General features: G+C 28.7%; 1 protein-coding gene across 22 annotated transcripts; it reads right to left on the reverse strand.

Annotated features, from left to right (window-relative positions):
- Window positions 1–1,474: 1,474 nt before the first annotated feature.
- Window positions 1,475–23,229, reverse strand: LOC114124185 (uncharacterized). 22 transcript variants are annotated; one of them, XM_050205363.1, is made up of 38 exons: window positions 22,485–23,216; window positions 22,078–22,200; window positions 21,880–22,003; window positions 21,713–21,756; window positions 21,519–21,642; window positions 21,338–21,381; window positions 20,493–20,616; window positions 20,314–20,357; window positions 20,118–20,241; window positions 19,938–19,981; window positions 19,742–19,865; window positions 19,562–19,605; window positions 19,369–19,492; window positions 19,189–19,232; window positions 19,067–19,118; window positions 18,872–18,915; window positions 18,749–18,800; window positions 18,465–18,596; window positions 18,206–18,314; window positions 17,899–18,132; window positions 17,762–17,817; window positions 16,446–16,537; window positions 11,969–12,047; window positions 11,461–11,549; window positions 10,124–10,321; window positions 9,988–10,045; window positions 9,666–9,815; window positions 8,274–8,388; window positions 7,968–8,210; window positions 7,632–7,885; window positions 7,382–7,541; window positions 6,560–6,686; window positions 6,030–6,137; window positions 5,487–5,657; window positions 4,894–5,055; window positions 3,462–3,545; window positions 3,230–3,384; window positions 1,475–1,918 (listed from the first exon to the last, which is right to left on the reverse strand). In XM_050205363.1, the coding sequence occupies exons 2-34, from the start codon at window positions 22,132–22,134 to the stop codon at window positions 5,490–5,492; spliced, it is 3,585 nt and encodes a 1,194-aa protein (XP_050061320.1). In that variant the 5' UTR covers window positions 22,135–22,200; window positions 22,485–23,216; the 3' UTR covers window positions 1,475–1,918; window positions 3,230–3,384; window positions 3,462–3,545; window positions 4,894–5,055; window positions 5,487–5,489. The 22 variants fall into 22 exon arrangements, with proteins under 22 accessions (XP_050061320.1, XP_050061319.1, XP_050061321.1 ...); XM_050205362.1 differs by having other exon boundaries at window positions 4,738–5,055; XM_050205364.1 differs by having other exon boundaries at window positions 3,462–5,055; window positions 5,514–5,657; window positions 22,485–23,229.
- Between the last annotated feature and the right edge of the window lie 1,606 nt (window positions 23,230–24,835).

The following is a 24,835-nucleotide window of genomic DNA, read 5'->3' on the forward strand; positions in this document are numbered from 1 at the left end:
TTTTACGTAATAACTAATACTGATGACACGGATATGAACAAACCGACATAATTAAAAACAATTTTATTTTCATAAAACTTCCCATTATATCGATACTATGTATACCAACAATTATAACACTTTAAAATTAAATCAATAAATACCTGAAATGCCCTAGATTATATTCGTATCTATGAATTTGATAATAGATCAATTTCCTCTTAAATTAAAATTATAGCACAAAATCGATAGCACTGAAAACAAATTTGCAATTCTATGTTTGAAAGATGAAGAAAACACATGCAGATGAAGCATTCTTTTAAGCAAGGGTTGGCAACCAGCAGTCCAAGTAGCCATTCTATATGGCCTGCAATTAAACTTTATAATTAGTATAAAGATATGGAATACTGCAATTTATTTTTTGATGAAAACCGACATTTATTAAGAGAACCTTTTACAATTTTTGAACAAAAGTAGCGAGTGTATTTTTATAAAAACGTTGTACACGAATCATTGCTTCATTTAACGTTAATAAAGAACAAAGTATAATCTCAGTACAACTGAATCGGTTTTACAGTTTGGTACAATAGTTTTTGTTTCATGTTTGATATTTGTATAAGTATTAGTAAGTGCTGTAATTTCAGAATGAACAATTAACAATGATCATTGTACTTTCAACAAAGATTAGATAAAATATTTCATTATTTTAATTGAACACAGTTCTAAGTTATTATAGTTAATTTGTAATAAAACAATAAGTGTTATGAATAAATGCAATGTTAGGCAACATAGGTAACAAAAATGAGCATAAGTCAAAATTTGAAGATTAAACCGGTTAATTAAAAAAAAAAAAAATTTTTAACATCTATAATTAGCCAAAAAAATATTTTCAAATCTATTGAGTTACAAATGTAACACAAATCTTAAAATTGCTTTTCATGATGGGCGATGTTATACGTGTTTAGAAACACGTATATTTATTGGCTAATTTTTTCACTAATGCGATCACGAATAAGTAAATTTGCTTTGCAATTAATAGATAGCTACCTTGAATGGAACACATCAAGAATTTCTACATCAAAAATCATACCTATAGTCAATAAATTGGTTGATGACTTATGTTATTCAAATTTAAAAATCACATTAATTTATACTTGTATTTTTTTTTTATTATTAAACTATATATTTATACCATTTTAAATTAATATACCTAACAGTGATGAACTTAAACAAATTACATTTTATACATGTATTTAAAAATTTTTATTTAAAATTTAAATTTAATATAAAACAAGGTGTAAAGCCCGTAAAAAAAAAAATTATTTTTGTCCTTGACACAAAAAAAGTTGCGGCCCCTGCTTTTGTGTATAAATATTAGATTTCTGTAATAAATCACTCGAGGAAACTCAGAGTGCTATATAATCACTTTCTATATGCACAAATACAAAATAAGAAGTTTATAAATTCAGTATTGTTGTAAATAAATAGAAAAATATTGTACTCATGCTAATTTATTTATTTAATAATACAATATTGAGATCAATAGCTTCTATGAGGTAATATACTGTACATTTATCCACATTTTAATTTTCAATAAACTTAAGTATCTGTCTAGGTACCTATTTAAAATATATGAATTTTAGTAATTTCATTATAACATTTTCATTAATAGTATTGGTTCAAAATACTGTTATTATTTATGAGTTATAACTATAGATCACCCAGTTTTAATGCACAAATGTACTGCAATCTGGACATAGAGGTTCCTTGGCTGCTACGATGTCTCAATGTGATGCAAGACTAGCTTATCCAGAGACAGTTTACTATAACCACATGTTTTTCAGAATGTCAGTTTTGATTTTGAACCACAGAAAAATGAAATTCTTGATGTCTCCAAAATGTTAATAATATAATAAAATTAAAAATTGGTTTGGCCTTTCTAAAATAATATAATAAAATTTATGATTTATAATATATCATGCAAGTAAACACCAAAAAAACATTTAAATTTCAAACCATATTATGCTTAACAATATGAAAAAAAAATATCAATGAATAGAAAATGCTTGGCATTTTAGTATATACTTTTACATTTTCAAAGCATATGAGATGTACTTTCATATCTACATTTGGCAAATGTTATACCCAACATTTCTGTTAACTATCATTAATAATTATTGTTTGACAATGATCTGTTGAACAAGTATAAATAAGAAAATTAGATAAGAGTATAATGAGATAATGGCGTTAAGACCAGTCAAATTTTGATCATAATACAATGAAAAAGTTTATAATGATACTGGTTGTAATGACCTAAGATTGAAAGTCCCTGCAAAACTCCTATATTGCATGTACTAATTTGTATTGATTATTATGATGTCTGTATAATAGCTTTATGGATATTATGATGGTTATTTTTGATTGTATTGGAAAAATTTAGCCCAAAAACACATTTTGAAGTACTAGAAAAAAATAGTGTGATTTCTATAGAAAGTTCAATCTAACACAACAGATTTTTTTAACAAAATGTTGTATATCAATTAATTCTAAAATAATAATTTAATTAATTCATGTAAATGTTTTAATCTTTACTTTTTTTTCTATATGTATTGAAGTTACAATTTTATTTTCATCATTCAGGTTATTATGACCTATTTTCCTTGATCCCTTAAACATCATTATAAACAATTTCTATTGTAATTAGATAAATGTACTTAAACCTAAGGGTAAGTAAGCTCCTTTGGAAATGATAATCCAAAATGAACAAAATAACCAAAAAAATGAATAATTTCTCAGATGAAAAAAATTAAAATATCTATGCCATTATCTACAAGAGAAGAAAAATTATTAATAAAACATAATAAATCTCTGTGTTTCATTTGCCTTCTATACATAGTCATTTATTGGCCTTTAGTATATATATATACATTGTTTACACACAATATTTCCAAAAATGAAATTGCTCTAAGTTATAAACAAAAAATATTAATTTGCTTGAACTTCTTTCCTATCTAAATTTATGAGACAAAATTATTATTCAACAAAAACTTAAAGAATAAGTAAGTATTTAACCAAATTTGAGTCATATATATTTTATTCTTTATTTGATAGAAGTTCACGAGTTTCATGAGCATCACGTTCTAATATACTCTATTAAATTGTATTTTGATACTTAAAAGGATCATCTTATTCAGCCTCTAGAAGTTAAACTACCGTACAAGTATATAACGATAAATTAGAAGAAAAATACCTTTAACAGGTGAAGTGAATTTGATGGCCAATCCTAACCAACATATTTATCTCCTTGTAACTTATTCCATTAATCGAGAGCATTGGTTTCTATTTACTCCTTCAACACCAACCATGTTGATAGTGCATAATCCCAAAACATTTTAAACACATGACCTGCGATTATTGAATACAAAAATCAACAAAAATCTATTTATAAACATAAAATAAGGTATAAATAATTTGTATTTAACCTGTAGTTAATACTTCGAATAACCCATCTGACCAATCAATATTTCTAGTGCATCTTTTAAGCTGATTATCAATTATAAATACTCCTGTACATTATAAATATACATTAGAAATACAAGGAAAATGTAATGAATTTCCAATTTTACGACTAATAAAATAATTCACACTTCAAAGTAATTAAAAGTGAAATATAATAAATAGTGCTTAGTATAGATATATGCATTAATGAACAGATAAAATCATTGATTTAGGCCGTAGCAAACAGTAAGTGATTTAAATTTTAAAAAAATTGTTCAATCATATACACTTGGTCCTAAATCCTAGACTTTGCCAAACTTTGTTCACAATGCATATAGACAATAAATCACCAAAACACATAATAATACACATACACACATACAGGCAACACACATATAATACATTAACTTATAAACTTGAACACAAACATTAAGGTTGCTTTACATACATACATTTAATACATGTTAATTTTATAAATATACTCATATACAGTTACACAATAAAGATATTATGCAACATACAAACAGTAACAAATAGAATAAACAAGAAAATTGAAATCCATATCATTTTAAGTTCTACCATACAACACTAACTAAATACCCAAAACAGTTTGAAATACTGCTGAATAGATTCTCTAAGTGGCAAGTTGTAAAAAATTAGGTAGACGACTTCACGTCATTTTCAAGTATTGAATATTAACGGCGGTTTCCATCCATTTTTAAATCATCAACACAATTTAAAATGTATCTACTTATTTATTTATTTTAACATATCTGTAGTTTAATCTCATAACTGGAATGATATACGAATTTCAAAGAGCCAAAAGTTTTAATAGAATTAAACATTAAAAATCACAAGATATAATATATTTAAATTTTTTCAAAATTTCCAAATAAACTATAATTTCATGAATAAATTCTTTGAAGTATTTAGAACAAAATAAATTTTTTTTTAAGTAAATATATGACCTTGAAAAATTATAAAAATTAATGACTATTGTGATAAATGTAAAATAAATACTTCATGTTTGAAAAATAAATATAAAATATACATTAAATTCAGTATGCAAATTCTAATAAAAAGCAATATCATTAAGCCATTTATATGATTATTCTAAGGTTATTTAAACTAATATTTTCCCTCAATGTTAAAAGGTACCATTAACCATTAACCAATTATTTAGTTTACTAGTATAAGTCAGCTAATTCGATTCTATTTCTAATAGATTATATTTTTTAAAGAAGCCAAAAAGATCTTAACCTGAACTTCAAAGATGTCCAACTACACAACATGTAACCATGCCAATATTTTGAATCATATAAATCTTAAATTAAAAAATCAGTTCAATAGCCTTACAAAGAAACAACAGACATTTTCAAAATTTTAAATCAATAATTTTCAATTTTCTTTTTGTACCAACAAACAAATCTTCTACTGGTTCACTAGAATCGTTTTCAATTTTTATTGAAGCTGGAATATTATTTTTTTTCTATGCCATTAATATGCTTGCAATAAATATACTTCATTGGGTATTTCTTGGATATGTGTGCAGTGTAAATCAAATTATTCATATCAAATCTAAAAAAAATGATAATGGTTACTTTTCAATAAAATCAACTTAAATTAGAAAAATCGAAGCTTGTCAAATAATCTTTGTCCAGAATAAATCTCATTTTTGACACGCTTCGATATGAGCACATTTACTTTTCGAAGTAAAATGGTATCTGGTGATTATGGCCCAACAGCCGTGATAATATTGATATTGCATTAATAAAAAAAAAAATTAAAAAAACTTATTAAAAAAATAATGATTTTTATGTATAATTGATTTTGTATAATGTCATTTATTACAATATATTACATTGTATATGCAGTTTCGATAAAAAATAAAAAAATTATTTTAATAATTTAAGACAAAAAAAACATAAAAGTATATACACACATTTTTTTTTGAATAAAACAAAAAATATTTAAAAAAAAATGTATCATATAAATAAAATTAAAAATACCGTCTATAATTTGCTAAGATTAAATACTTTTGCATATTTCTTTTTAAGGTCTTTGGGACAATATTTATCAACCACATCTTCAATTAATATTTTATAGTCAAATATTTTTTTCAATTGATGTCTAATGTCATCTAACTGAGCTCTTGATACTTTGCTTCTTTGAATGTTATCCTAAAAATAAAAAATGTCATATTATAGAATAAATTTTAAATTAAAAATACTATTTCATGAATTATTATTAATTGTACAAAATAGTTAAAACTGTTTATTCAACATACTACTATTATTATTTTTAATATCGTAATACAAATAGAGATTTTTTATACTTGTGTACTCATTATTTTGTTAAATTATTAAGTGAATAAATTGTAAAAATAATGCTGTAAATAATACAATGTCAAATGTTTTACTCTCTATAACAAATAAACAGATTAACAATCAATTTCATACTTTTAAAATATAATAAAGCAGATTATATTATTAATGAATTAAATTTATAATGCTAAATATAACAGAGTAAACAATTTTTTTCAGAATACATACTTCAATGAGTTCAATAATATTACTGCACAGCCTATCATCATCTATATTTGCTTCAATTTCAGACTTAAGTTGATTCATTGTTGCAATTATGTCATCTTCGATAATTACCTATAACATTTGTTTATATTTTATTAGTAAATTATTTTACATTACTATTAGAGAGAAGGTTCTTAGCCGGAGTTATAACAGGCAAGTTGGGTGTGTTCAAAACTAATTTTTATATTTTCTTCCCATTCATTTCTATCTAATAATATAGCAAACGACAAGTCACTATACATTTTAAGAACTAAAATAAGTTATAAATATAAATTTTTTATTAAAAATTATATTAATATTGTATACCATAAATTATTTCCTTTAATTATATTGAATGCACTACAACTATAAGTACCTTAACCAGATACTATAACTTAAAAATATAATTTGTAATTGTAACACAGTCTGAAATTTATATCAATATAAATTAAGCTATTTTTAATATAGACAGAAACATGTTTATTACTTTCAAAATAACTTAATATAATAATTACCATTTCATCAAATTGATCTATTAAGTGCTGTATTCTCCATCCTGATATGCTATCGGACATCCATTTTTTAGATTGCTGCATATCAGCTAATTGCTTTTTAGTTTCTTTTATTTTAAAATCAGCATGCCTATAAAATAATTTATAAAACATAAATTAATAATAAAATCACAAGTTAACTAATGTTACCATTATAAAAAATTTTTACTTTGTCTTAAATATAAAATTTAAAATTTTTATAAATCTAGACTACCACAAAAAGTAAAATGTAAAATGTGTGTTTTTCAATTGTTTCTATTAAATTAAATTAGTATTAATGTACATCCTGAGATTTAATTTTAAAAATACGATGTCTTACAAATGTAAAACTTATCAAATTTAAGTACAGCAGAATCAATTTTTCATTTTAGTCTATTAGCTTAGATATTAAAAGTATATTAAGTAATATTATCTTACTTTAAGGTAAGAACTTGATTAATGCTAAATGTCAAAGTTTTCAGAAATGTTTTAATTTTTAATTAATGTTAACATTTTAAATTAATATTTCACACAAATATTTTGATTATAAATTAAAATATTGAAAAAAAGCCAAGATTTAAGCACAGTTGTTTAATAACCAATATAACACAATATTGATTCTGAAAATTAAATTTGTTGTTTTACATTTTGTTAGTCAGACAAAATGCATGCATGCATTCTCTTAAATCAATTCCAAAAAAACTCCAATATTGGGTACACTTGTAGGGCCAATAAAACAAAAAAAAAAAATATGTTACATAGGTGTTTTAAGTAATTGTATATACTAATATAAATGTAGTTGTATACCTATGAAAATGATGAGTTTGAAAAGCCCGCCATGTATTTTTATAACCTGCTAATAATGATGGTCGTTTATTTTTAGGTTTAGCTGAGCTTTCATCACTAACTTCTACAGATGGTTTAACATCTTCGAAGAATGGTTTTTCTGACTTAACATAATCAAATTCTAAAATGTAAACAGAAAACAATGTTAATTTCTATAATTTATACTAGGGTTGAAAATATAATTAACACTATAAGAAATTCGGTAACTCACCATCTCCAAAATCATTCCCAAAATCATCATCATCATCATCATAATCATCATCTGCAGGACAATCATCATCAACATCCATATCATCTAAATCATCTTCTGCTTCATCTTCAGCATCGCCATCAATTAAATCATCATTACAATTTAAATCTTCATCAGGGAAATCTTCAGATTTTTCACTTTTTATTAATTTTTCATCCACGTACTCCATATCATCGCCAACTATTTTAAATGGACTATTTTCTTGATTAACAGGGCTAGAAAAAAGTATAAAATTTTAATTATTTATGCAATGGAAAATAATTTAAAATAAATTATTCAATACAATAATGTACTTACAGTAACTGTTTACGAGGTTTTTTCCGTGGACTTATTTCAACCATCATGTGTGATTGCTTAGTTAAGGCAGAAATTTGAGGGAGTAACTTAACCTCTGGTACTTGTGGTACCATAATTGATTCTAATTGTAAACCAGTTTCACTAAACCCATTTCTATTTAGTGATGTTTCGTCTGTATTTTGACCTTCATCAGGGTCAGGTTTGGTTAAAATTGGTATTAGATTTTTTTGGGCTCTAAGTACACTATATTTATAACATTTAAGAATTAGTATTTAAAACAAACAAATATACTTCTGAGATACTTACCCATCTGCATCACGCTTCCTTAAAATACTAGGCCTAGGTGAAATAATTGGTTTAAATACATGTTGACTATTGGGTATATTAATACATGGCTCATCAATATTTCCAGGAATGGGACCTATAACAATAGAAAGTTTGTATATAAAAATATAGTTAAATTAAAAATATATATCTGACAAAACAGCTATTAAAAGTGTATATATTCAACTTAATAATGTGTATACAACCTAATGAAAAAAGAGCCAACTATTTAATATTATATAATAACAATAAGAGAAAGGCTTATTGTTACAAACGTAAATGTTATCATTAAGTACATATTGAACTTTTAAAATGCATTTAGTCTGGTCATGATTTATCAGTTATAAACTACAAATATATTTTACAACAAATTTTAGACATTCAATATAATGTTGACAAAATGAATTAAAAAATATGATGTTGTTTATTTTTTTTTAAGAAAGTTAACCATTATCCTACTTAATTCCAACTAAGTACAACTAATGGTATTACTATTAGTAAACAAATGTCTAAATACAAATATGTTCAAAAATTCTAACATGATACTATTAAAGACTTACACAACTTATTAATATTAAAAAATTGTAAAATGGAATTGATTTGAAAAAAATATACTTCATATTATAATTAAACAATTAATGGTAATTAAATCATCACTTTTTTGGCTATTAGAACCATAATATAAGTATATTTATACACTGTTTATGTGCTATATGTGCTAAAAAACTTATATACTAATATGATTTATTTATTAAATGTACATTATATGTTATATAAATAACAAAATTATATAATTTTTATACTTGACATAATTGATGAACTTGTAACTAAGCATTGATTTTTAACTAGTTTTGAGATAAATTTTAATATTTCTTTCAATCAACCAATTAACATATATTATTTATGAACAATCATAGTGTGTAATAATAAACATTGGTTTTTACGTCTTAAATATTTTATTCTAGGTTCTAGGGATTCAACCCTCCTTCGATATTTCAGGAAATAAATTTTATTATTTATTAGTTTAGTTTAAATTATATAGGTATGAAAATGTATAACCAAACCCCCTTCCCAAAAAAAAAAAAAATATATATATATTTTTATGTATGTGCCTAGTCTGTACCAAATAAGAGTGCACCAGGCAATGCACGAAAACCGATCGCAATTCGCGCACACAGAGACCACTATCGCCATGCACTCCAGTGGCAGCAGAGTCAACTGTTTATACAGTGTTGTATATTATCACACCATTTTTAAAGCAAAAATATTAATATTAACTATCAATGATATCTAATAAATAATTACTAGAAAATAATTCTATTTTTAAAGCCATTCTATAGTCTAAATAATTTGTAATAAATTTGTCATAGTTACCATGAATAACTGCTGGATTAACAACAGCATTTTTATGGTGGTAACTTTTTGGAGGAAAACGAGCAAAATCACTCTGAGTATAAACTGGTGGCGTGCCAGACACCAAACTTGGGCGTATACCTGTGTATTCAGGTATACTATCATAAGAACCTATAACAAAAAATTTTAATATACATTTAAAAAAGTTAAAATAATAAAAAAAAGCGTAAACAAAATGTACAGTCGACTCTCGGCAATTCAAACTTTGAATTATTGAGAATTGACTGTATATTACAATGATCCAATACATTAAAATGCAATTTAAATATATTATTAAACATACCTGTCTTATTTATTACAGAAAAATGTGATACAGCAGGAGCTGTTGGTATTGGAACAATCTATGAATGAAATCAAACAAAATTGATATTATTATACACATGAATTTAAAATACTGATTGTATCAATAGAAAACATACTTTAGCAGGAACAATTTCATTAGCAGAGTGAATAACATGCGATGTAGGTGTTATTATAAGTGGGGAAACATTTTGAGATTCCATTATAGAACGTTGCAATGGTGTTGAAACTATACGGTTTTGCGCTTGAGCTGTCATTTGAGATCGTGCAGGTGCAAATCCAATAGTTTTTATAAGCGCTTCACTTTTCATCTGAACCTATTTTATAAATAGTTAAAATTATCATGTATGTGTATATTTCAAGTCTAAATCAGTTTCTTACATCATAATTATACATTAGTACAAATCTGTTTTTAAATGTTATTAATAAAAAATTTAGATTTAGTTTTCCCTATACTTAATATATTATGTTATTATTTAACACATAAAAAAACCAATTTAAGAATATGTGTATATTATTGTACTGGGAAAACACATTTCATAGGTCTCATTTTTAATACTAGAACTAAGTAGATCAATATAAATTGATTAGTTTTATAGATTTATAATTATGAATAAATCTCTATTTTTTGCTGTAACAAACTGTTAAAAACAGTTAAATTTACTCACAATTTAAATTTAATTAAAACTAAGTTTATTAAAAACAATACTCAATATGATTTTTTTTTTTTTTTTTAATTGAACTGTTTTTTTCACAACATTTTTTATAAAACTTAAAAATTTCTTTATTTGAGAAAAAATTATCAGTAAAAATAAATTCATAAAGTTACTTCAAAGATCTCAACACTAATCAAAAAAATTACTAAGTGTCATACAAAAATATGAAGTGAATATTTTGATCAATGTTAACATATAATCATAAATATAACTTATAATGTACAGATAATTAACTATCCATATAATACACTGTACATTTTACAAATAAACTTGGTAAATAATAAATTTACTAAAATTTGAGGGAATATTTAGTGATTGAACATTAGAAAATAAAATATTTCAGAAAGTGCACCATTTGATATTACATACTATCATAATCAAAATAAATAAATATTATGTTTAAATTGATTTAGTTAAAAAACTGAAAATTAAATCTGAATTTGAGAACATACAAACTACATATATACATTGAAAAATAATTGATTATTTTCATAATTACCATTTTAGATCAATTTTAAAAATTTAATAAGAAAACAATTAGTATTTCTTTCTAAAATAATCCTGAGTTATTTTATTAAGGCATATTTATATAAGCATTACAATTTGCTTCTTAATTAAGTATAAGTCATAATTTATACAAACAGTCTAACATTAAAGCATATCTAAAAAAATACCGAATGTCAAAAAATATTGGTATTTAGTTTTAACATCCAAAAATAAATCAATTTATCATGACTTACTTGTGAACTCAATTGCTTAGAAGGATGTAATATTACAGGACAAATACCAAGTTCATCTCCAACTTCATGGGCTGACAATTTTGGTATACCTTTATATAAAACAGTTAAAATTATTAGAAATTTATATTACAAAAAATTAATTCAAAACTACGCTAGTTTTATATTTAATATCTATGAAAATTATTTCACATGTTATAAGCAAAATATATAACTAAATATTTTAAGTAAAGTATAAGGATATTAAAGAATAAATAATGTAATACTTAATACACATAATTAAATACAAACATCCTTTTACTATTACATTATTATATACTTATGCCAAATTGTTTATACCCACATACTGCCATCTTTCACTTATAATACATTTTTAATTAATTAAATGAGATAATAATAAGCCACAAAATTATTTTTTAAGGACCATTAGTTCACAATTGAATTCTAAACTAATCAGTAATTATTAATTAACTTGATATTAGCATGTAATTTGTATCAAGTATAAACTAACCTGGTTTAATAGAATTTCCAATAGGTGCGAATTGAGTTAATGGTATATTATGAGATGAAGGATTGCACATTCTATATGCCTATAAAACAAAAAAAAAAATCAATTAATAAATATCATAATTTTAAGTTTTTTGTATCCATAAATGTAAACACTTAAAAAAATAAATATAGTTTTAACAATTAGAAGCTAAAAAAAATTATGATAAATAATAATTTAGTACATTTAGTATATTTATCTAAAATAACAATATCTTATAATAATAAGTACCAGTAAAAGTTCCTTAGTATAATGTAGTACACAAACTAAGATTCATATTATAGGTACCTATTTTATTTAACAATATTGAATATACTATAAAAATATAATACATAAATATATTTATTTTATATATTTAAAATTGAGCACTATCAGAAATGAGTCAATTAATCCAAACTATTAATTTCTTCACAAAAATTATAATGGTCAATTTGGTATAATTTTTATTATTTGGTGCTAAATAATGTTTATAAAATGCTTAATGTTGCAACCTGTCATTGTTTTGCTGCAGAATTTAATATAAAAAAAAATATATAAAACAGATTTATAATTTAAAAGTTGCAGAGTTATAGAGAAACACAAAATCATTGACTGAATTTAAAAAGTAAGCTATTGTGTAAAAGCTATCCAGTAAAAACTTTTCAATTTTTCTTAAAAAAAAAACCTCTGTACAAATATGTTTGAATAAACACCAACCAAAGAAGATACCACAGATGTACAGTACAAATTAATGTGTACAAATGAGACATAGATAGTTGATTTATCATAAAAATGGAATTAAACGATGAAAATCTGTATAGAATTAATTATAACAAGGCGATGATCAATAATTGTGACAAAAAAGAAGAATTTTGTTTCAAAATATTATTTGATAGGTAGTAAATTTCGATACTAAAACGTAACATATGATAGGTACAAACAAATGTACTAATCAAAATTCAAAAGTACAAGCGAAACGCTCAAAACCATAATTCAGCCAACAGTAGGCAAAAGCTCATGCCTTTTGAGCGAGTACCATGGTGCATTGAGCAGAGTAAAATTGTGAGACATGAACATTGAAATACAGTGATGCCATTTCAAACAAAATAATTTTCATACAATTGCACAACATTAATTAGCATTACAGATAGTCTCGGGATTATGTCTGTTGCGTTTTTCATGGAACATAGATCGAAACAGAACATGTAAAACCTACTTAAATGCCATCAACAGAATTTCGCGTGAACCGAGATACACGAAAAACGTTACAAGCGTACCAATGTAACAACTCGATTCGAACCAAAACACCAACAAAACAAACCGTGAACGACATTATGGGCGAGCAGAGAGAAAAAAACGAACGTCTGAAACGCGTAAACCACCTTACGAACTACCGTCGTACATCGGAAACCGTACGAGCAAAAAAAAAAATCGTCGCAATCGTAGCTCGGCGTTTTCGGGAGGGATTTGAAAACGGGGAGAAAGCCCATCGAACGACGATTCTTTTTTCCGTTGTCGTCGTAGTTTTCACGACGGTCACACGGTTCGAACCTTCGGTCACGGACGTCGTGAAAAGGATGGGCGGGGAAGGATGCCGCCGTTTGAACGGCATAATATTATAATTGTCGTGGCGATCGGACGGGAAGGCGCGCAGGCACACCGGGCGGGCGGACGGACGGACGGAGAGAAAGACGAACATAACTGGTGACGGCGACGGGCCGCCGATACTCACGGTGGCTGGCACGTCGACGACGCTCTTTAGGACGTCCGGTTTGCCGATATTGGAGAACGGGCTGGCCGTCAGTATGATGTTACTGCCGTCTTTCATCTGTTCGGCGACGTCGCTCATGCTGAACGGATACGGGCGGGTCGTACGGGACGACAACGACGGCTGCGGCTGCGGCGGGCAGGGGCTCTCTCGGGTACGACGACGACGTCGACGGCGGCGGCGTTAACGGATGCGCGAGGCTGCGGAGTGGACCGACCGTGTGCGGCCGCTCGGAAAGCTATCGCAGACCGCCGGACGGACTCAAATCGGACCGGACGACGCAACGGGCGTACAATAACGGGCTGTGTACAACGACGGCGCGGTGGCCGGTGGACGACGCGGCGGTAGCGGCGGCGGCGGCAGTGGTGGCGGCGGCGACGACGACGGACGGCATCGCGCGCGACCGGACGGCAACACGTACACCACCGGACGACGTCTACGACGACGACGTATTCAACACGTCCGTGCGACCGATTGCGTCAACTTTTGGGTCCCGTTAAGTACGCGGCGACAACGACGACGACGGACGAGCGTGTTGGCTAATAAAACAGCCGGGCAGACGATGACGAAGATTTCGGGTCCGATTTCGCGTTCCGACGACGCAACAACGCATATAATATCGCAATTATCGTACGAATATTACTGCTCGTCGTTTTCGTATTTGATGTTATTATATTCCGACGCGCGTGTGTTTGTGTGTGTGTGTGTGTATACGTGTGTGTGTGTGCGCGTGTCGTGAGTGTGTGTGTGTGTGTGTGTGTGCGAGCGTATATTGTGTGTGCAATTGCGATACGATAGGAATTGGCAAAAATATCGCTCGAACTGAACGCGGAGCGAGTGAAGCGGTCGTCGTTTTCTATTGCAGCCGCCGCCGCCGTCGTCGCAGTAGTCGCCGTGTCGTCGTCGTCGTCGTCGTCGTGTTGTCTCTGTTGTTTGTTGTTGTCGTCGTAGTCTCGTCGTCGTCGTCGTAGTTTCGTCGTCTCGTCGTCTCCACAGCAATATTATTGTAATGATTTTGTTGTCTTCGAAATTTGCTTTTTCGTTCGGTCGGTGCTACTCGACCGTTTCGATTGGAATACAAATTAGCGCGCGCGTTACGTGCACAGAGCTGTGGTACGGACCGAGTAGACAACACACTGGTGGCGCGCACAAGTATTTCGTCGCGGTGCTTGCTGGCTGCCGAGTAGTGTCGGGGACCGCCGTCGCCTCTCCGACGGTGCTGCTGGCTGGCAGCTGGATAATCTATTGCACAAGCGCGACGATGCGCATGCGCGTCGACGAACGTCCGCTTCACCCCGCCGACCCGCCGCTCATGGCATCCGCGGGTGACGAGCGTTTCCCAGCCAGACGGCGGCGGCGGCGGTCGTTACAGAAACGAAAACGCGCGCGAAACCGCGGCAGACGTGATAGTCGGTAAAAAACTAATAAAAAAACAATACGATTTTCCGATCGATCTTCGGACAAATCCGGTACCCAAACGATATCGTGAGACTGTGCCACTGACAATTACATTTTTTTACAGTCCACAATAAATCGTTTTCGGTTTGTTTTCGTTCGGTTGTCGATTGTTTTTTTTTTCCATACGCAAATTACTTTTTCTTTCTCCTTTCCCCCTCCCATCTTTTTTCTTTCTTTTTTAACGACTGTAATTGAACTGTAACCGTTTTAACTGGTCGAATAACAAATGACAACGGAGGTAACTAGCTACCGAGAGACCGCCTCCAAAGCGCATTATCTGCGCTCGATTTCATATTCATTATCACGACTGGAAGTCCAGCCGATTTTCGTCTCCTCTTTTACACGTCACATAGTTAAATGCGTTCTTGATGTTGTAGTCGTGCGATTACAGTCCAACATTTGAGTAGCAGCTACTGATCGATTTCACTCCACGATTTATTCCCTCGCAACATAGTGTCAAATTAAAAGCAATAATAGCAGAAAAGGCCAGAGAGAGACTTCTGCAGAATAAATACAGTCGAGTAATAAAATAAAAAGAATTAATGGATAGCTAGACACTAGACATAATAAGGCAGAAGGATAATGCTAGTATAAAAAATATTTATTGTGCTGCATGTAATAATTTAATGCCGAGTTGTAGGTTAAACTACACTCTAAACAAAAAAAATTAGCTCAGTTGACCCTCGCAGACAGAAAATTTATTGACGTTAGATAATTAATGTGGAGTAAGAAAGCAATCGGTTTTATACTGTTAATGGTATGTTTTTAATATAGATAATATTCTGGAAATTATAAATTATACAACTCCACAGTTGTTTTTAAAAAATAATGAAAAAACACCGATGTTCTATCAGAAAAATTATATGACATATAGTATTATTAAAAACAATAATTATAAGCCAATTAACATCAAGCTTATTAAAAATATAAAATTGCTAAATTAAATATGTTTATTTCAACATTGTTAATTTTTATATTTCACTAAAATATTGAATACTATTACTTATTATAATCTATTGTATTAACTATTTTGCATGAAATCTTATAAGATGCAAGTACATTAAGATTATTTTTAAATATAAAATACTAAAACCATGAAACCAAAAGCCTTCTTACTGACCACACAAAATCTAAAATACATTTAAGAAACTTCATCTAAATGATTTATTTATCATAAAATTCTCTGCTGTCAAAGAAATAAAAAATTAAAATTAAAATTAATTAATTAAAACTTACAAGTTTTTCAGGTTTCTCCAAAGCAGTTTTTAATATCAAAGATTGATTTAACTCGTCACTAAGAGCTTCTAACTTAGGAAACATTGATATATCTAATCAACAGAAAATGTAATAATTATAATCAATATTTTAAAACATGTTTATGGTATTTAATTTATAAATAAAAATGGTTAGGTATATTGTAATTAATAAAAACCAATAATTGTATGTTATCAGTGATAACTAATAAACAACTTGAAAAAGTTCTTAAAAAATTGTATTTAAATACAGATACAAATATATCCATTTATAAAATATCGATACAAATACAGACATGTATTAAAATACCTATTTAAAAACTTTTCAATTTTACAAGTTAATAAAAAAATTAATTTTATAATTAGTAATTAATAATTAATAATTTAAATTGTAATGTCATTATAAAGTATCATTAGAACTTTATACTACCTACTTCATTTTATACTGAAATATATTTTTTAATTCTGAAACATACTAATATTAAATAAACAAAAATCTGTTGTTCATGAAACATGTTTAATGTAATGAATAAATGTTTAATATTTAATATAACCGAATTATAAATCAAATATTATAACAATAAAAAAAAAAGTGGAATGTGATGAATAATTAGAATCTTAGATGTACATAATTGCATTTAAAAATCTAATAATTGTATACACATTATTTTTAACATTCAACAAATTATTCATTACATTCTAGATTGCTTTTTTTTTTTAATTAATATTCTAATGGGTATTTAATTTATAAATATAATCAAATTATTAAACACTTAGATATTATATATTTTACTAACAACCATTAATTGTTTACTAATTATTAATTAATATTTAAGTATTTCAGCTTCACAATGTAACACATTTTAATTTGTTTTAATTTTTTGGTATAAAATAAAATAAGCATTAAAAATATTTAATGGTGCAATGGTACATGAATGTAACATAACAATTTTTAATTAGTAATTAATGATTAAAAAAAAAGTTTTATGGCTACCTACTTCTACAGTTAAATAAAGAAAATTAGAAAAGTATTGAAATATTTTAAATGTTTATTAATTGCTTTCTAGACATGACGATTTGTATCTGAATTTGAATATAACTTTAAAAGTATTTTAAACAAAAATAGTATTAACTCAAAAACTTAACAATATTGTTTAAAAGCAATTATATACAATTTAGTCAAATTATTATGAATATATCTAAAAAGATATAGTTGTATAAGATTTATGAAATTTTTAATTTTTTTTAAAGGAAATATAGTAAAAATTTTTATAATTTTGATTAAATAGTTAATATTACCCATATAATATTTCCCGATTAGCTTTTTTTTTGGAGTTTTGAAGGCCGGATTTGGTCTATAAATAATTTAATAAATGTTCATATTAAGTTAACATTTACATTTTAAAAAAATTGTATTAAACACATATAATTCTTACATTAATTGTGAATGAAAGGTATTAGATGAATATTCTTCATCCATTGAGTGAAATGGTTGATTAGTTGAGTAAGAACTTTGACGAAAATCACTTTCCTTAATGTTAGAAGTAGTTGATTCTATTTGCTCATTAGTTTGTCTGAAGTTATATACATGTACTGATTCTTGAAACGCTTTTTTTTCGATAGGTTGAAGTCTGCTTGTTAGCACAGTTGGTATATATCTTCTCAATGCTCTGTATAAATACAATTGTAAAATTGTTTAATTTATGATAATATATATTTTTTTAATTATTTATAGATACTTACCTATTAGATTTTAATAATACATTTGGCCGTCTTGGTTTAGATATTTGTTGTATATTAGGTATACTGGGTGGTTCAAGCAACATTTTATAATTATTTTTAGTAATTGCAGCTAAAAAAAATTGTAAGACTTATTAGAATATATTATTTACGAAAAAAGTTATATATGTAATGATAGATACAAAATCAAGTTATTTTGAAAAATAATACCAAATCATAGACTTAAAATCTAGAGTTTTAATATAATATGTTTAATAGTTACCATAGGTTAGGTCAACAGGATTATCTTCATCAGTGTTGCACATAAAAGAATTAGCATCCTTTCTGTGAACAAAACTTTGGTCAGTATTCTTTTGGCACTCTAAAACATACTCTATAACTTTAGGGCTGATACCTAAAAAAAAAAAAAAAAATTGATTAAAGATAAGTTAAGATATCATGCATACCACTTATAAAATATAAGTATTATAAAATAATATATATTAAATAGTGTAAAATAGAATAATATAGAATACAATTAACAATATTAATATAAATTATATAGACCTTTGTTATTAATAGAAGAAGAATACGAAGTTGTCAGTGGTAGGAAAAGAGACTGTAAATAAAAAATAAAAAACAATTTAAAATCTAAATAAATAGTTATAATTAAGGACAAACAAAACTTACTTTAAAAGGACTAGTTTTTTCAGTTGTTTTAATAGCTCTAATTCCTAAAAAATATATATATATATATATAATTCAAAACACATTAACAAAATATTTCAAGACAATAACATATGATACATAAGTACCAAGCTTATAAGACCAAATACTCAAGTTAAATTAAAGATAAATATAAATTTGAATGTGTATTTGACATACTTTGGTAGTTAGTCGAAGAAAAATTTGAAGTAGTAGCCGATGAAAAAGCAATCTATAAATTAAATGAAACAAAAATGTAAAATATATACAACTTATATTTTTAAAAGAAATATAAAACTTACATCAACGGATTTAATATTACTGGTTGTATCAACCACTCCAACATCTAAATAAAGAAAATATGTAAATCAAAATCAATAAATTAAGTAAGAATATTAAATTAATTCATATCGTACATTACATTTAATCATCATAATAGGCTGTTTTAAAATGATAAAAATTAAGAGTTTAAATTTACATACCTGATTGTTCAAACTTTAATGGATGTGAAGCAGTCTCCGATAAATCTAAATTTGAATGTGCATTTGACATTCTTTGGTAGTTGGTTGAATAAAAATATGGAGTAGTAGCCGGTGAAAAAGCAATCTATAATTAAATGAAACAAAAATGTAAAATATATACAACTTATATTTTTAAAAGAAATATAAAACTTACATCAACGGATTTAATATTACTGGTTGTATCAACCACTCCAACATCTAAATAAAGAAAATATGTAAATCAAAATCAATAAATTAAGTAAGAATATTAAATTAATTCATATCGTACATTACATTTAATCATCATAATAGGCTGTTTTAAAATGATAAAAATTAAGAGTTTAAATTTACATACCTGATTGTTCAAACTTTAATGGATGTGAAGCAGTCTCCGATAAATCTAAATTTGAATGTGCATTTGACATTCTTTGGTAGTTGGTTGAATAAAAATATGGAGTAGTAGCCGGTGAAAAAGCAATCTATAAATATTAAATGAAACAAAAATGTAAGATATACACAACTTAAATTTTTAAAAGAAATATAAAACTTACATCAGGGGGTTTAATATTACTGGTTGTATCAACCACTCCAACATCTGAATAAAGAAAATATGTAAATCAAAATCAATAAATCAAGTAAGAATATTAAATTAATTCATATCGTACATTACATTTAATCATCATAATAGGCTGTTTTAAAATGATAAAAATTAAGAGTTTAAATTTACATACCTGATTGTTCAAACTTTAATGGATGTGAGGCAGTTTCCGATAAGTTTAAATTTGAATGTGCATTTGACATTCTTTGGTAGTTGGTTGAATAAAAATATGGAGTAGTAGCCGGTGAAAAAGCAATCTATAAATATTAAATGAAACAAAATTGTAAGATACATAAAACTTATATTTTTAAAAGAAATATAAAACTTACATCAGGGGGTTTAATATTACTGGTTGTATCAACGGCTTCAACATCTGAATAAAGAAAACATGTAATTCAAAATCAATAAATCAATTAAGAAAATCAAATAAATTCATATCGTACATGAAATTTAATCATCATATAGGCTATTTTAAAATGATAAAAATTAAGAGTTTAAGTTCACATACCTGATTGTTCAAACTTTAATGGATGTGAAGCAGTCTCCGATAACTCTAAATTTGAATGTGTATTTGACATTCTTTGGTAGTTGGTTGAATAAAAATGTGGAGTAGTAGCCGGTGAAAAAGCAATCTATAAATATTAAATGAAACAAAAATGTAAGACACATACAACTTATAATCTTAACGTATTAGTTTGATATCGCGCCGCCATCCATGTAACGATAAATACATCACATCAATATAAAATAATGAATTTATTGATTGATATTTATTTATTTAATAATTCTACAATATATTGATTCATCATTAAAAAATGGAATAATAAATACAATACAAAAAATGAATAAAAATGTTTGTGGTTTCCGTGATTCCCAAAATTCTAGTACATTAAATAGTTTTTAAAAGATCACTACTATTTAGTTTTGATCACCATATAAATTCTACCATGTATGAATTGCTCCCCGTGTGCCAAACACAGACTTCTCATAGGTAGTTGTTCTAGTTATTTCAATCCAATACCACATTTTTTCCAATGCACAATTCACATTTGCAATGTCACTGAAGGAAGTTCATGAAGAGTATATAAAATATAGGATTCTATTTATCGGTCATCTCAACCGTTCAGCCAATTATTTACTCTAATACCATTCTCTTTACAACAGTCCTTAAGTTTACAAAGCCATCCCAATCCTTTTAAAAACAATTTGGGCCCATTTTCACATATATTTATCAATTTCAATAACCTTTTTTCCATCTAATTATTAGATTATTTTGTACGGTGTATTTATTGTTATATAGGTGGCGGAGTGATAACAAATTAAAACCATTCTTAAAAGAAATATAAAACTTACATCAGGAGATTTAATATTACTGGTTGTATCAACGGATTCAACATCTGAATAAAGAAAACATGTAAATCAAAATCAATAAATCAAGTAAGAAAATCAAATAAATTCATATCGTACATGAAATTTAATCATCATAATAAGCTGTAATAAAATAATAAAAAATTAAGAGTTTAAATTTACTTACCCGATTGTTCAATCTTTAATGAATGTGAAGCAGTCGCCAATAAGTATAAATTTGAATCTGCATATGACATTGTTTGGTAGTCAGTCGAATAAAGATTTGGAGTAGTAGCTGATGAAAATGCAATCTATAAATTAAATGAAATACAAATGTAAGATATATACAACTTATATATTTAAAAGAAATATAAAACTTACATCAGGGGATTTAATATTACTGGTTGTATCAACCATTCCAACATCTGAATAAAGAAAATATATAAATCAAGTAAGAATATTAAATAAAGTCATATTGTACATGAAAATTTAATCATCATAATAGGCTGTTATAAAATGATAAAAATTAAAAGTTTAAATTTACATACTTGATAGTTCAAACTCTAATGGATCTGAAGCAGTCGCCGATAAGTAAAAATTTGAATGTGCATTTGACATGCTTTGGTAGTCAGTTGAAGAAAAATATAGAGTATTCTCAGATTGAAAACTAGTCTATAAATAAATTTGACAGGTATAAAAATTTAAATCCATACTATTCATAATAATTCAAGACAGTCTAAACTTACTCTACTATGACATTCTTTATTTTGTTTGTTATGATTATTATTTATAGACAAATCCATGATTTAGAATAAGTTAATCTATTGTAATTCAAATAATTCTATATGTTCGTCATTAATTATGTGATCCTAAAAAATTTTTATAAAATTAAATTTATAAATATCTATTATCTAGATATCTTTCAAGTTCTAGGTATTACTTCTGGTTCGATCTAAGAATAAGAAGATAAAATTGAATCAATTACATGCTCACACACAGCTAGGTATTTATTTAAATTTTAAATTATATTTAAATATGGCATTTTATAATTTATCGATTACTGTGTGTTATAGTATGCAGTTGTTTCAAAAACATTAACCTAGGTAATATGAGACATTGATTAACATAAACATCCATCTTGATAAATAAATACCTTTTTAGCGTATGTAGTAGATGTGTACCGCTATGTATATCGTTATTCATTCTGTACTCGTAGCAGTAGTTTCGTTACAATATGTTGGCGCGGTGTATGATGCGATCAGAGACGACAATGTGGATTGTAGTAGTGCACAGATGAATGTCGAATGCGTTGCATTCTCGAGTGGTTAGGTTAGATTTAGAAAAAAATTAACACAGTTCAATCGATAAAAACAAACACCGATGAAATCAAGAAGCAAGCACGACGTGTCGGTGAACAATCGAGAAAATAAATGAGAGCGAGTAGAGTCGTACACGGCATAACAAGTCACACACGGTCACAACTCGGACGCCACGATATCGCGTGGCGGAAGACGACGACGACAGTAAAGGCGACTAATGCAACGGACGTAACGAATTCGACCATGGACGTATCCACGTTTTTTCGACATGGGCAAGACGCGTCAGATGTACGTCATGGCAAGCGAGAGAACGACGACGACGACGACAACGTTTACAAACGCGTAAAAAGTAAACTCGTCGTTAAAAGCCCGTCTGGCCGTTGGATTTCTTTTCTGAAGAACGATGGTGGCGAGGAAACGGAACGACGACACGACGGATGACTAAAAGCGATGAGCGCCGACTGAAAACTGTTGACCGATCGCCGGCCGCATGCGTGTCGCTGCGCACGTTATTCGAAACGACGCTCGGCGGCCGTCGTACGGAGGGGTGGCGGTGGTGGCGGGGCGGCGGCGACGGCGGCGGCAATGATTTGCGACCGCCAGCTACAAGTGAGCAAAACGATTGAACGGCCACACGGTTCGAGTGGCGGCGGTCAATTTTTTCCTCGTCGTTGCCGTTACCGCCCCTATCGCCGCCGCCGTTGCCGCCACCGCCGCCGCCGTTGCCGCCTCCGCCGCCGCCACTACCACCGCCGCCTCCGCCGCCGCCGACCCCCACTCAAATGCTGCTGCTGCTGTTGCGGCCGTTTTCGCGGCAACAAATCGGTTTGGCGAACAAAAAAATGCGACCCGCAGGTGGTCCTCTTCGTGAACGACGAGTACTCACGCGTCTGCTAGCGGCTCCGCCATTTTGGGTTTTTTTCCCTCGTGTCGGGCGACCGTGAACGACGGCCGAAATTTTTGCGAGCCCGGTCGGACGACGTTGTCTCGGACGGAATAACAATGTCTCGAAGTCGTCATCTCGCGGGACGCCGAACACGCGACTACGCGACATTTGCGGCACACGGATCATAAAATACATTTAACGATAATATTGTCAAGTCGCATTGACGACGCGCGAAAGACGACCGACGACGAACTGACACACACGCTACGGCGACTACGGCAATGTTATTGCTTTTGCGCGACCGAAAAATCGACATGTGTCGACCTGACTGTAATTGGCGGCTAATGACTGTCACTGTTATCGACAAACATTTTATTTTTAGGTTTTACAATGCTATCCGGTATCCGGTGAAAAACCGAGACAACGGGAAGTGGGAACCCACCAGCGGGAACACGTCGAGTCAACGTAGAGAGCGCTCGTTCGGCGACGGCGACGACGACAACCGAGTACGCGCCGGTGTTGAAGTCCGCGATGGACTTAGCGTGCGATAATATTCTATTAATATTGTATATATTGTTGACATACGTTTTGGCCTCTTGAGCACGTCGCGTTCAAATCCCAGTGTTTGATTTAGCTCAATGGGTTATCTTTTATACCGTGCGTGTGTCACCATCATAAAGTAGAAAAACATTCGACTTAACGACTTGCAGGTCGTGCATTTTTGGTCAAATGGTTACTAATTATTATTAACTGCTGATAAAATGTTCGACCGATTATTTTTATATGATTAAACGTAAATCGTAATACACAACTCGTCATTAAGGGATCGGAAGCGGCGATTTTCTGTTTTTGTCTAACACGACGCGCGTAACATAGAATATTATAAACGTGTTCTATTTACAACATACGTAAATGTCAAAAAAATTTGGTTAGAATAAACAAAACTTAAAGCCAAAATGTATATTTTACATATTCATACACAGTATAAACAATTTAATCTGGTTGTAGCTGTATATTTGTATTTTTAAATTTAAATTATCTTTCCAATCGATTTACTTTTAGAAAATATACCAAATATCAATATATTTATTTTATACGTGAATTTGATTTTGGATCGTATACTTACCAATTCCTGTAATTAATCTCAAGATTATTATTATTTTTTTCAAATAAACAATTCACTTCGAACCATTGAAAATTAAATATGTACCTACAAATTTCACTTGAATTATTTATATCTGCAATTTCTATGTACCTATACTCATATATTTTAGATATTATATTACTATAATTATTACT

Source organism: Aphis gossypii, chromosome X (genome assembly GCF_020184175.1).
Source record: "Aphis gossypii isolate Hap1 chromosome X, ASM2018417v2, whole genome shotgun sequence".
Lineage (NCBI taxonomy): Eukaryota > Metazoa > Arthropoda > Insecta > Hemiptera > Aphididae > Aphis > Aphis gossypii.

Excerpts from the sequence above, each read along its gene's own strand:
- LOC114124185 (XM_050205363.1), bottom strand. The coding sequence starts at position 22,134 with ATGGATTTGTCTATAAATAATAATCATAACAAACAAAATAAAGAATGT. Across the intron at positions 20,242-20,313 it reads GTAATATTAAACCCCCTGAT|ATTGCTTTTTCACCGGCTAC; the intron begins GTAAGTTTTATA and ends TAATATTTATAG. Across the intron at positions 6,687-7,381 it reads CAAACTCATCATTTTCATAG|GCATGCTGATTTTAAAATAA; the intron begins GTATACAACTAC and ends ATTATTTTATAG.